At 58.6% G+C, this 12,139-nt stretch overlaps 1 protein-coding gene across 1 annotated transcript; it reads right to left on the bottom strand.

Annotated features, from left to right (window-relative positions):
• Positions 1-914: 914 nt before the first annotated feature.
• TRIM56 (tripartite motif containing 56) lies at positions 915-9,823 on the bottom strand. The gene is made up of 3 exons (XM_016185944.2): positions 9,683-9,823; positions 8,061-8,183; positions 915-7,974 (listed from the first exon to the last, which is right to left on the bottom strand). The coding sequence occupies exons 2-3, from the start codon at positions 8,159-8,161 to the stop codon at positions 5,730-5,732; spliced, it is 2,346 nt and encodes a 781-aa protein (XP_016041430.2). The 5' UTR covers positions 8,162-8,183; positions 9,683-9,823; the 3' UTR covers positions 915-5,729.
• Positions 9,824-12,139: the final 2,316 nt, after the last annotated feature.

Here is a 12,139-nt window from a genome sequence, read left to right as displayed (position 1 = left end):
CCCTGGCTTCCCTTCTGTTGTTGAAGCCCTTTGTTGATTTTCCTTGAGCCACGTGGAGAGCCCCACCCCAGGGGCTGCCCCAGTACTGGTGGCATCAGGGGTCAAGCTGGGGGCCTTGGAGGTGCATGCCCTGTGCCTGCCAGTTGAGCTATCCCCCCTGCATGAACCCCACTTTTAGCTGAAGGTAGGAGGGTACCCCCAGGGGCTCTGGAGGCAGAGCTGGGGGGGAAGCTGCTTACAGTGGGGGGCAGGGGGCTAGGGCACAGATGCTCCTGTCAGCCCCGGGCCATGGGTAGTGGTCATGGTTTGGAGGAGGGGTTGGAGGATGCTTTGGCCTGTGGCCCCCAAACAAGAAAGTGGGGGCACATTCACCTCACCCCGGGCCCTGCCTGCAGCTACACAGGCACCCCACCAAGCATGTACCCCTCCCCCAGCGCACACCCTGCTGGGCCCTTCACTCCTGCCTGTTGTTAAAATTCGGAGGCTCTTGCTGGCCGGGCTAGCTTCACGGGCGGGTAACAGAGACGACCAGAGACATACGGCTGGGCAGGGAAGCTGTATTTCTTTATTCAAGAACAACGATTCATAAACTAAACCAAACTAATCACCAAACAGAACTCTGCCGCCTCTTTGCTCCCAGGCGGCGCCAGCACTCTCTCTAACTCTGCCACTCTGGAACTCTGGCCCTCTCTCGGGGTTCTTTGGGGCGGGGCCAAGCGGGCCCGCGAAATTAGCAGGACTGATCCAATTTTCTTGGCGGGGGAGATCTAGAACAACTCAATGTAAAGCATACAACACCTGCCCTCTCCCAGGGTCCACTTGGTGGGTGCACTTCTCCAGCCTGGGGTGACCTCACCATCTGGTTCCCTTCATGGGTCCCTAAACTCCCAAATCCACCCAAGAAAAGTGTCCAATTGCTTTCCTGTGTCTTTATTTATTGTTTAGTGGAATGTATGAAGAGGCAGAAAGGGTGGCCTGCACACAGCATGGTGGGGGGGCTTGCACAGACCCCACCCCCCCCAGCCCGGGCAGCAAATCTCCAATTGTTGAGTCACCACAGAGAGCCTAGGACACCCGGTCCCGTTTCTACACTGTCCCAGACCTCCAAGCAAGTGCTTAAACCATCTCCCCCAAAAATCCTCCCTGGACTCCCCCAGTGCCTCCCCCTCTATTTGGTCCCAGAGATTCCTGACCTGGGGTGTCGAGTGTGATGACATCCTGGTACTACTGTCCACCTCCCACTCCTGTGGCCACCAGAAGTCCCCTTCCATCCCCATGCAGCTAAGAACTCTCCCTCGCTGGACAAGGCTGGCCCTGCTCCCTGCCTGTCCGTGCCCCCCAAAATTTGACGCTGGCTGCCCTCCCTGAGGCCATCCCCAGAGTTCTCTAAGGCAGCAGACAGAAGGCCCATCCTTGCCTGGTGGGGCAGTTCTCCCCACCGGCTGGCCTTCCCCTGACACACTTTCCAAGACCTCACCCTGGACACCCCTCTCCTTTCCCCAGCCCTGTCCCCCCAATTCCTGACGAGACTCCCCTTCTCTCTGAACCCCTACAAAATGTCACCCTCAGATTATAATATCCGTACATATTCCCAACCACGGGATGCCCTGGGCATGTGGGGGTGCCATCCCCTGCGTCTGCATCACCTCCCACCAGCTCTCTGGCAGACCGGCCAGTGTCTCTTCCTCAGTCACTGTGTGTGGCTGGTGTTAGTGGCACCCAGAAAGCAGGGCAAGACCGTCCCCTCAAAAAAACAAGGGGGTTGGTGGACGACAAGTCTAGCTCCTGGACAGATGGACGGAACACCCCGTTCAAGCTGCGGTCACCCCCGAGCCCCTGCCCACGGCCGCCCCGTGGACCAACACAGCAGGACTCTGCCTCACCCAAGAGCACAGCATGGAAAGCCTCTCCCCCATCGGGCAGGAGAGGATGGCGCCACCCGCAAGCCACAGCTATTTCTTGCATAAGGCCACACGCCCAGCTCTCAGCCACCTTCCACAGAGGTGCCCAGGATAGAAGAGAGGCACCCTCTCCCCAGCTCTGTCTGCACAGCCTTGCGCTTCAACCTGGACAGATGCCTGCACAGCCTGGAACATTCTAAACCACATAGAATACAGCTAAACATCACAGCCCAGAGCAGAGGGACTTGCTCTGGGCTCTGACCAAACACAAACTCCTCAGCTCTACCAAGCCCCTCTCTGGGGTGCTGGGCATGAGTCCTCAGGGTCCCGGGTCCCAGGCCGGGCTCTGGGGCCTTGCCTCCAGTGGCTGCTTGTTGCTACACCACGCCCTCATGCCATAATTTGTGGGTACCCTGTGCCCCTCAGTGAACGACACCTTCAGTATCCCCGCGAACCTTCCACTAGGCCGTGGGGCCTCTCTTCTTGCATTGCCTTTCCCACTCCCACGTGAATCCCTTGACCGAAGCCCCCGCCCCATCTTCAGACCATCTTCTCTATTCTCAGCTCCTAGGCAGATCCGCTGAGTGACCTTTCCAGCCCCAAGACACATGATTCCCTAGAGCTCATGCACCCCCCAAAAAAAAACTCTATATCCACACAAGCGGGACCCCAACCCCATCTTCTGTGTGACTTGGAACCCAGCCTCTCTTGGGGTGCCTGTGAAGGGGGAGGCTGTGCCCACACTGCCCCCTGCTGGGCATGTCCCACACACCAGCAGGTGGACCCCTTGCTGGGTTCCCCAGGAAAGACACACTTCATCCCTCTCCCTCCCCCATAGACGGAGCTATAGAGAACCCCCAGAGCCATCCTTCTCAGGGCTTCTGTGGAACCTCCATCTGACCTCATGTGAACTCCACAAGACACCCCTTACAAGCATCTGGTCACCCCAGGACCTCCTGCCACCTCCTATCCACCGGCCCCACCAAGGCCCGACCTACCCCAGGGACCCTCCTCCTTGCCGGGGCATGAGGGGTGTCCTCCCCACTCCTGACCCTCCTCTCATGGGCGTGGGTCAGATCCAGAGGCTCTTCTTGAAGGCCATTATTGACAGAGGGGTGTGATTATTGTAGTATTGTAATTCCCACAGTCACCATCCAAGGGTAAGTTCTGCTTTGTGATGGACGGTGAGTACATAAGTCAGAATGTGTCCCAGTGAGTAAGAAGACCCCCTCCCGCCCCCCAATCTCTATAACATTCACCCTTCGTTTCTGCCCTGCGACTCACCCAGGCTTTCTAGCCTGTTGAACTGACCACCAGCTCATGATTCCAAAATAATAATAATAATAATAACTTTTTTTTTCTTTTGCCATCAGCTTCTGATGACCTCATGAACAGAACACACACCCCCAAATAGTTTTCAGGGCTGTCACGAGCAAAATATCTCCTGGCTTTTACAGACCAGGCCCCGGCCTGCCGACTGCCTCCAGCTACCAAATTCCAGCCCGGATCCTGATGTCCGTTCTCACTGCTTTCCCCCGTGAACCTTTTTTTTTTTTTGGACCCAGTTGAGGACTGCTGACTCTCTATACAGGAGGAGGCTTCATCTCACAGCAGCCTGTTTCCAAAGCCGAGCTGATCTGACCTCTGACCCCAGTGTCCCCCCTTCTGGACCTCAGCTCACGGCCATGTCTACCCCACCAACACTTCTCGGACCCTTCATCTCTGATCTCCGGAACTGAAGTGACCTCTCTGGGCGAGGGTGTCTTCCCTCACCCCCCAAATTTATAGAACCTTCCACCCTGACTTCTTCCAAGTCTTTGCTGGCCCTGGATGTCCATGCTGGACTCATTCTGGCCACTTTTTTCTTTTTTTTTGCAAAGTCTCTGGTCCCACGTGTCCACCTCAGCTACTTCTGGCTAAGACCACAGGGGGAGACCCCCAGTGGTCTCCCATCCCCCCCATTCCCTGTCCCATTACCGACATATTTGATTTTCTTGTTAGGCTTGCCCTCGAACCCCTCACCCCCCACCCCTGATCCCTAGGGCCAGGCCATTCCCTGGCGAGAGTGACCTATTTTCAGACTGACCGCTTCACCTGTTTCCGTCCAGCCAAGGCAAAATTTCTCAAGAGGAATTTTCTGGAAAACCAAGGAGGGAGGGGAAGCAAACACAAGGCTCCAGGGAACGGACAGCCCTCAGGGAAGACATGTTGCAGCAAAGCCCTCGTCGACCCCTCACAGGGCTTGTGTCCCAGACCGGCTAGGCCTAGAGCCCAGAAGGTAGGGGAGAAGGGGCACAGGGTCAGAGCACCCCCCACACCCTACTCTCAGGGCTCTAGCCCACTCTGGGCTGAGTTTTCTAGAAATGGATACTATTCCCAGCGAAGCAGCTTCTGCTGTCTGCCCTTGGTCCCCCAGGGAGCCCACTATGACAAAAGAGCTTGCACTTCTGGAAGAGAAGAGACCCACTGTCTCCAGACCCCAGGCCCTTCCGACCCAGTACGATCCTGCCCCGGAGTGGGGTGCGTCAGGGCTCCCAGTGAACACTCCCCATGTCTGCCCACTTCCCCATAGCTGCCCAAGGCTCTGAGGTTCTAGGTTCAATTCCTGTCACCATATCAGCCACAGCCGAGTGGCGTTCTGGTTAAAAAGAAATGAGGGGGCTAGGCGGTGATGCACCCTGTTAAACACATATATTACCAAGTACAAAGACCTGGGTTCAAGCCCTCACTTCCCATCTGCAGGGGGGATGCTTCATGAGTGGTGAAGCAAGGTTGCAGGTATCTTTCTCTCCTATTTATTTATTTAGTTATTTGATAAGGCAGAAAAATTGAGATGGGGAAGGGAGATACAGAGAGAGGGAGGCACTGGGTGGTGGCACAGCTGATTGAGCGCACACATTATAGTGCACAAGGACCCAGATTTGAGCCCCTAGTCCCCACCTGCAGGGGGAAAGCTTCACAGGTGGTGAAACAGGGCTGCAGGTGTCTCTCTGACTCTCCCTCTCTATCTCCCCCCTTATCTCAATTTCTGGCTATCTCTATCTAATAAATAAATAAAGATTAAAAAGAGAGAGAGAGAGAGAGAGAGAGAGAGACCTGCAGCCCTACCTTGTCATTCATGAAGCTTTCTTTCCGCAGGTAGAGACTGGAGGCTTGAACCCAGGACCTTGAGCATGGTAATGTGTGTACTCATCCAGGTGTACCACCACCTGGTCCCCTCTCTCCTTCTCTATCGCCCCTCCTCTCCACTCCTCTCCCCACCCCTCCCTTCTCCCATCTCAGTTTCTTTCTGACCAATCTGATTAAAAAACAATTAGAAACCTGAGAAAGTGCCCTCCGGGAGCAGTGGCTTCTCAGCAATTAACCCTGGACACACACACACACACACACACACACACACACACACACACCACAAACACAAAAAAAAAAAAAGAGAAAAAAAATTTAAAAGGAATGCTTCTGAAGAAGGGGAATGCCACATAAGGTATGAACCTCAAGACCTGAAGCACACACAATGGTGGCCGTAGCACCCACACATTCGAGGTGCATGGTGAACCCCCAACATCCACCACCCTCCTCTTCCTCGGCCTGTCACCCCCGTAGTTCCCTACCTGCCTGGCACGGCCACAGGGGGCCTGGCTGCTTGGCACATGCCAAGACCCCCAAAAGGCCCCGTCCTCTGGGGAAAGGTCCTGTCCACTCCATGCCCCCCAGCCCCCGGCCTTCAGCTGTTGGGGAAGCGGACCCTGCCCCCCACCCCGTGACCCCTGCCTTCAGCTGTCGGGGAAACAGACCCAGCCCTGGCCCCCCACCCTGGGACCCTCGCCTTCAGCTGTCAGGGAAACGGACCCGGAAGACGTGGATGGTCCCATTGCTGAGTGACACCACCAGGTAGCGCCCGTCCACCATGGTGGTGACACGGGGTTTCTCCAGGCCGTGGTATGCCGTGAGGAAATCGCCCAGCGGGGTGGCGCAGGGGTCCAGGACCATCACTTTGTTGAGCTCACGCAGTGTGAGGAAGATGTGGCCACGGCCGCCCACCGACACAGAGCCCGGCTGGCAGCCGTGCAGCCCTGGCCCGCGACACTCGCCCACCACCTGACCCAGTGCATCGCACACCACCAGGCTGTTCTGCTGCCAGTCGGAGCCCACGAAGTGGCCCTGGGGGCTGGCGCTGAGGAACACCAGTGCCCGCTGCCCACGGCTGGCCTTGCCACCCGGCACGAAGCGCGTGGCCAAGCTGCCCTCCATGGTGTATACCTCTACATGGCCCGACACGCTGACCGCCACCCGGTCCCCGCTGGGCATGGCCGTCACGGCGTGGCTTGCCTGAGCCAGGCTCAGTGCCCGGCGCCACAGCACCTCACCTGCCAGGCTGATGAGGTAAAGCCGGGCGCCCGCCGAGAAGGCCACGGCGCCATCCAGGGCGGCCACGCTGCAGGGTGAGCAGCCCTCGGGCACGGGCACTGCCCCCCGGTAGTCGCCATTGAGCGAGAAGCGTTTGAGTGCCCGGTTCTGCTCGTCAGCCACCAGGATCTCGCGGGGGCCGTAGGGACACAGCCCCGTGATGCGGGGGGCACGCTTGTCCCCTGGCATGCGGGTGGGGAAGCAGGAGAAGAACACGGGCCTGGGCAGGGGGCCCCCTGGGGTAGCTGGGCTGGGCTCCCGCGATACTGACCTAAACCTGTCCTTGAGCTGCTTTTTCCGGTGGGCCCGGCTGCCCGCGGGCATCTGGGGGGCCCGGTTCCGGTGTGGGGGGGTGGGGGCACCCACGGCCAGGGCAACTTCTGGGTGTGCCGGGGGGGCCAGGCCCGGGGCCTTCTTGGAGGGCTGCACCCCGCCCGGCTTGTCTGGCTCTGGCAGGCTCTGGGGGCTCTCGTCCTCCTGGGGTGTCTGCTGCCCCTCCTCCTCATGCTCCTTTTCCTCCTGCTCCTCTTCCTCCTGCTCTCCATCCTCCTCCTCCAGGAAGGACAAGCCCAGAAGGACGCAGCAGGGGTCCCGGAGTCCAGGGTGCAGCTCCAGCCTCGGCACTGGGTGGGCGGCTGGCCGGGGCGGGCAGGGGGCCTCCTGCAGCTGGCTCAGCCGCTGGGCGATGGTGCCCTCGAGCGACAGGATCTCGGCTTCGCGGCCCAGACCCAGCACCCGGCGGGCAAAGGAGGCTGCCCCCCTGGCCAGCTGCTCCCGGGAGTCCAGCTCTGCCAGCCGCTCCCGGGTGGCGTCCTCGGCCGCTTCCACGTGGGCGCGCAGCCGGCCCAGCGCCGCCTGCTTCTGGGCCAGCAGAGCCCGCAGCCCGGCCTCGGCCGCCCCCTCCACCTGGGAGCCCACTCGGGCTGCCCGCTGGCGCAGCCGGGCCAGGGTGTCCCTCTCCCGTGCCCGGGCAGCCCCCAGCCCGGCCAGACTGTGCTCCACACCGGCCAGGAGCCGCTCCAGGCCCGGTCGACGGGCCTGAACGGCCTCAGCCAGAGGCAGGCAGGGGTGGTCCAGGTGGGCGTCCAGCCGACATTCCCGGCACAGCAGCTGGCTGCAGGGCTGGCACAGGAAGCGCAGCGGCTCCCCCGGGTGCTGCGGGCAGCGGGATGCTTGGCGCTCCCGGGCCTCCTCATCATACCAGCCAGCCCGGTAGCCCGCCAGGTCCACCACGCGGTGGGCGTGTGTCTGGCGTGAGCAGCGGTGCCCATCGGCGCAGGCCTGGCACAGGTCGTCGGCACAGTCCAGGCAGCGTGCCGAGGCCGGGCCGCCCCCTGCACCACCCCGCAGAATGCACAGGGCGCAGGCTGGGGGACCCGCCCGCTGCCCGCCGCCCGCCCGTGCCCGCACCAGGTCCAGGAGCCCGTTGACGAAGAAGTTGGTCTTGAAGGCGGCCACGCCAGCGGCAGGCAGGGGCACTGGCTCGCGGCACTCGGGGCAGCGCAGGGGCCCGGCAGCCGCTAGCCGCTCCAGGCAGACCTGGCAGTACGTGTGCAGGCAGGGCAGCGTCTTGGGGGCCCGCAGCTGCTCCAGGCAGATCTTGCAGGCCAGGAAGTCGCCGCTCAGGGCCTCCAGCAGGGAGGGAGCCGGGCTGGTTGATGCCATACTGGGGGGGGGGGGCGTGGGGTCAGAGTGCACGTCCCCCACCCACCCCAGGCACCCCCTGCCCAGCCCCCACCCATGGAAGCTCACCTGGAATGCTCTTCTGGTGGTGTAGGAGGGGACTTCTCCTGGATATCGGGCCCTGGGGGTGGGGGGGAGTCACCCCCTCTTTTTCCTTCTCCTCCAGACATTCAGGATAAAGTGTCAGCACAGCTGGAGAGAAAAGACAGAAAGAGACAGAAAGACCCCCCCATACCTAGTCTTAGAGGTGAGGGTTCCCACCCACCCAGCTGGCCAGCGAGGTGGGGACTCACTGGGTAGAGTGCTCACCTTGCCAGGTTTCCCTCTGTCTGTCTGTCAGCACAGATTTGGGGGAGGAGGAGATAAAGGACTGGAGAGACTGCCTAACAGTTCTACCAAAGACTCTCCTGCCTGAGGCTCCCAGGTCCCAGGCTCAGTCCCAGCACTACCATCAGCCAGAGCTGAGCAGGACTCTCCCTGTCTCTCACTGTCGTAAAAATAAAATGAATGGGGTTGGTGGGGAGGTGGTATAAAGGTCACACATGTGGGGGATGGGTAGTGGTTCACCCGGTGAAGCTCACATAGAACTAAGCGCAAGGACCTGCACAAGGACCTGGTTTGAGCCCCCAGCTCCCCACCTGCAGGGGAGCACCTCATAATTGGTGAAGCAGTGTGCCTCCCCCCCTTTCTCTCTCCCTCTCCCTCTCTATCTCCCCTCCCTTTCTCAATTTCTCTCTGCCCTATCCAATAAAATGGTTGACTGCCAGGAGCAGTGGATTTGTAGTCCCAGCGTTAACCCTGAAGGTGAAGGGGAAAAAGGGGGGGAATCTCCATTTTGAGGTTCTAAGGTTCATCCCCCAGCACCACTACCAGCCAGAGCTGAGGAGGGCTCTGGTGTCAGTCTTAAAATCATCATCATCTTCACCATCATCATCATCATCATCATCATCATGTCTTCCCTCCACCCCCCCAAAAAATCATGCTGCCTGGGTAGGTGGTGGGTGAGGCTAGTGTGGGTGTCTGGGGGAGTCCCACTGGACATGGGATAGGGTCTCGAAGCCTGACAGCTGGGGTCCAGCAAAAGAACCTGATTCTCACAGCCCCTCAATCTGTCTTCTGGACTCTGGAGGCAGCATTGGGGGGCCTGGGGGACCACAGCCCCTGTTCCCACTTTCTGAAATGGTTCTGAACAGGCAGAGGGCAGAGGTCACTGGATGTCGAGGTCACTGGACTTTGGGCCTCAAGATTTATTTGATTTATCACATGTGAGAGAGACAGATGCCCTGGTATGTAGGATGCTGGGAATCGAACTGGGGCCCTCAGGCCAGCAAGTCCACTGGGGACCCAACTGTGAGGTTCCTTTCCTCCCCCTTCCCCTGCTGCTGGAAGCTTCTGGATTTTCTAGAAATTTCAGAAGATTCCTCTGTGCACGCTCCCCACCCCAACCCTAGGCAGGGACCTGAAGAAACAGCTTGGGGGAATGCCTCCCCAAACTTCCGAAACAGGGGAGCTGGGAGGGGAGCTCAGAGGACAGGAGGGGGTCTTTCTGGAGAGACTCCACAGGGTGAGGTGGGTGGGGGTATGCTTACCCTCCGGGCCCTTCCCCTCCTCAGCTTCCGGGTCCGAGCCCCCTCCCTCTCTCCCTTCCCCCCACGCCCACAAGGGCAGTCCCTCTCTCGGCACCCCCTTACCTGGCCCAAGCTGACTCTGGGCCTCGGGGTGGGGAGCAGGGGTGGGGACCCGGGGCTTGGAGGCTGAAGTCACCCCGGGCCAGCCGCGGGAGAGAGAAACAAAACTGAAACTAAGCTACTTGTGCAACTTCCGTCCCCAGCCTGGGACACGGCGAGGCCCCGCCTTCCTCCCTGCCCTGGCCTCTTCCTCCAGGGGGCCCTCAGTCCCCAGCTACAGTGGAGGGCGGGGAAAATCTGGGGTGGGGTGGGTGGGCCTGCTCCGTCCCCAGTGGGGTCTCAGCTCTGGGAGGGGGTGGCGAGGGGTAACCTACACCTCAGAGTCTTCCAGATGGAGACACCTCTGGGAGCCAGGAGGGAGGCTGGAGGGCGCACAGGGAAGGGCTTTGGGGGAACTGGGAACAGCAGGTGTGTGAGGGAAGGAACCCGAGGCAGCGATGCAGGGCTGACAGGCAGGGCTGCACCCAGCCTCACAGTGGGCTGGTCACTGAGAGAACTGCGCTCCCCTCATGCCCATCCACCCCTGTTCACCCCTGTCCATGGTTTGTTGGGAGGGGGAGCCTGTGAGTGGTGATTCCAGAGGGGGCTGTGGTCAGAAACACAGAGGCTTTGTGTTTTAGTAAAAAAGGAGTCTTGACACTCTCAGGAGGTAGGTAGCTCACCGATAGAGCTCACACTTTGTCATGCTTGAGGACCCGGGTTCAAGCCCCCAGCTCCACGTGGGAGCCTCGAGCACAGGGAAGTGGTGGAGTAGGGCTGTGGTGTCTTTCCTTCTCTCTCCATCTCTTGCTCACCCTTTATCTGGATAAAAGAAAAAGAGGAGGGACCAGGCAGTGGCGCACCTGGTTAAGCGCACACACTACGGTACACAAGGACCTGGGTTCAAACCCATGGTCCCCAACTGCAGGGGCAAAGCTTCCTGAGTGGTGAAGCAGGGCTGCAGGTGTCTCTCTGTCTCTCTCCCTCTCTATGTCCTCCTCTCCTATCGATTTCTCTCTGTCTCTATCTAATAATAAAGAAATAAAATTTAAAAATTTTTAAAAAAAGAAAGAAAAAGCAAAAGGGGAAAGTTCACCAGGAGAGAAGAGAAATCATACACGGTGAACCCCAGTGAAGTCCTGGGGGGAATGAAAGAAAGAAAGAAAGAAAGAAAGAAAGAAAGAAAGAGAGGGAGAGGAAGGGAGGGAGGGGGAAGGAAGGGAAGGGAAAGAAGGAAGGGAGAAAGGGAAAGGAAGGAAGAAAAAGCGAGAGCAAAAAGGAAAGAAAGAGCAAGGAAATGAGTCTTAAGTTTTACCTAAACAAAGAAACCAGTGAAAGGATATTTCCCCCAACGTTTTTTCTTCTTTTTGTATCTTAATGGAGAGAGAGAGAGAGACCAGAGCCCTACTCAGCTCTGACTGATGGTGGTGCAGAGGATTGAACCTGGGGCCTCAGAACCTCAGGCATGACCACTATGCTGTCTCCCCAGCACCCGAACATTTTTCTTAATAAAGTCACATTTGGATTTTTTTTTTTTTACTCCTCCAGGGGCCCCAGCTCCCCCAACATCACAGGAAAGATGTGCAGCACGGAGAAGCTAGAGGAACCTGTCAAGAACACACCCACCCCTGAGACCTGGGGGAGAGGGGTCCTGCTGCTGACCAGTCACATGGCATCTGCTGGAGTCCCTCCCCAGCAGGCTGGACAGACAGATAAGCACAGGCAAAAGCAGACATAGAGCCATATTGGAATGTACCTCACGGAACATTTTCTCACGGAAACTTCTGTGACCTCAGCCCAAAGCGAAGCTCAGACCTGTTGGCTGTGTCTGTTATAAGCCCGCTCGTCCTGGCCCCAGGGACTCTGGGACTTCACATAGTGAGTCACTGAGGGACACAGGAGACAAGGCCACTGGAGAGAGTGAAAATAACCACCAGGGGGGCTGGGTGGGAGCGCAAACATCACTATGCACAAGGACCCGGGTTCGAGTCCCCAGATCCCATCTGCAGGGGGGAGGTTTCACGAGCGGTGAAGCAGGGCTGCAGGTGTCTCTCAGTGTCTCCCTCTCTCCCTCCTCTTCACCTCTCAATTTCTCTTCATCCTATGAAATAAAAATAAACACATAAAATAAAAGAGAAAAGAAAATAGGGGGCCAGGTGGTGGGACAACCGGTTAAGCGCACACATTATCGTGCACAAGGACCCGGGTTCAAGCCCCCGGTCCCCATCTGCAGGTGCAGTTTCTCCTTCATATCCTAACAGCCCACAGAGAGAGGTGGGATAACAACTGACAATTTTAGGTTTAAGGTTGGCGGTGGGGTGGGATCGGGAGGTAGACAGCATAATGATTCTGCAAAGAGATTCTCCTGCCTGAGGCTCTGAAGTCCCAGGTTTAGCCCCCAACCCCCCGCACCACCATCAGTTAGAGCTGAGCAGGGCTCTGGGAAACAAAATAAAATCAGGTTCTAGTATGTGCAGATCG

The sequence above is a fragment of the Erinaceus europaeus genome, chromosome 15 (assembly GCF_950295315.1).
Source record: "Erinaceus europaeus chromosome 15, mEriEur2.1, whole genome shotgun sequence".
In the NCBI taxonomy this organism is placed as follows: Eukaryota; Metazoa; Chordata; class Mammalia; order Eulipotyphla; family Erinaceidae; genus Erinaceus; species Erinaceus europaeus.
This window is presented reverse-complemented; position numbering and strand designations above follow the sequence as displayed.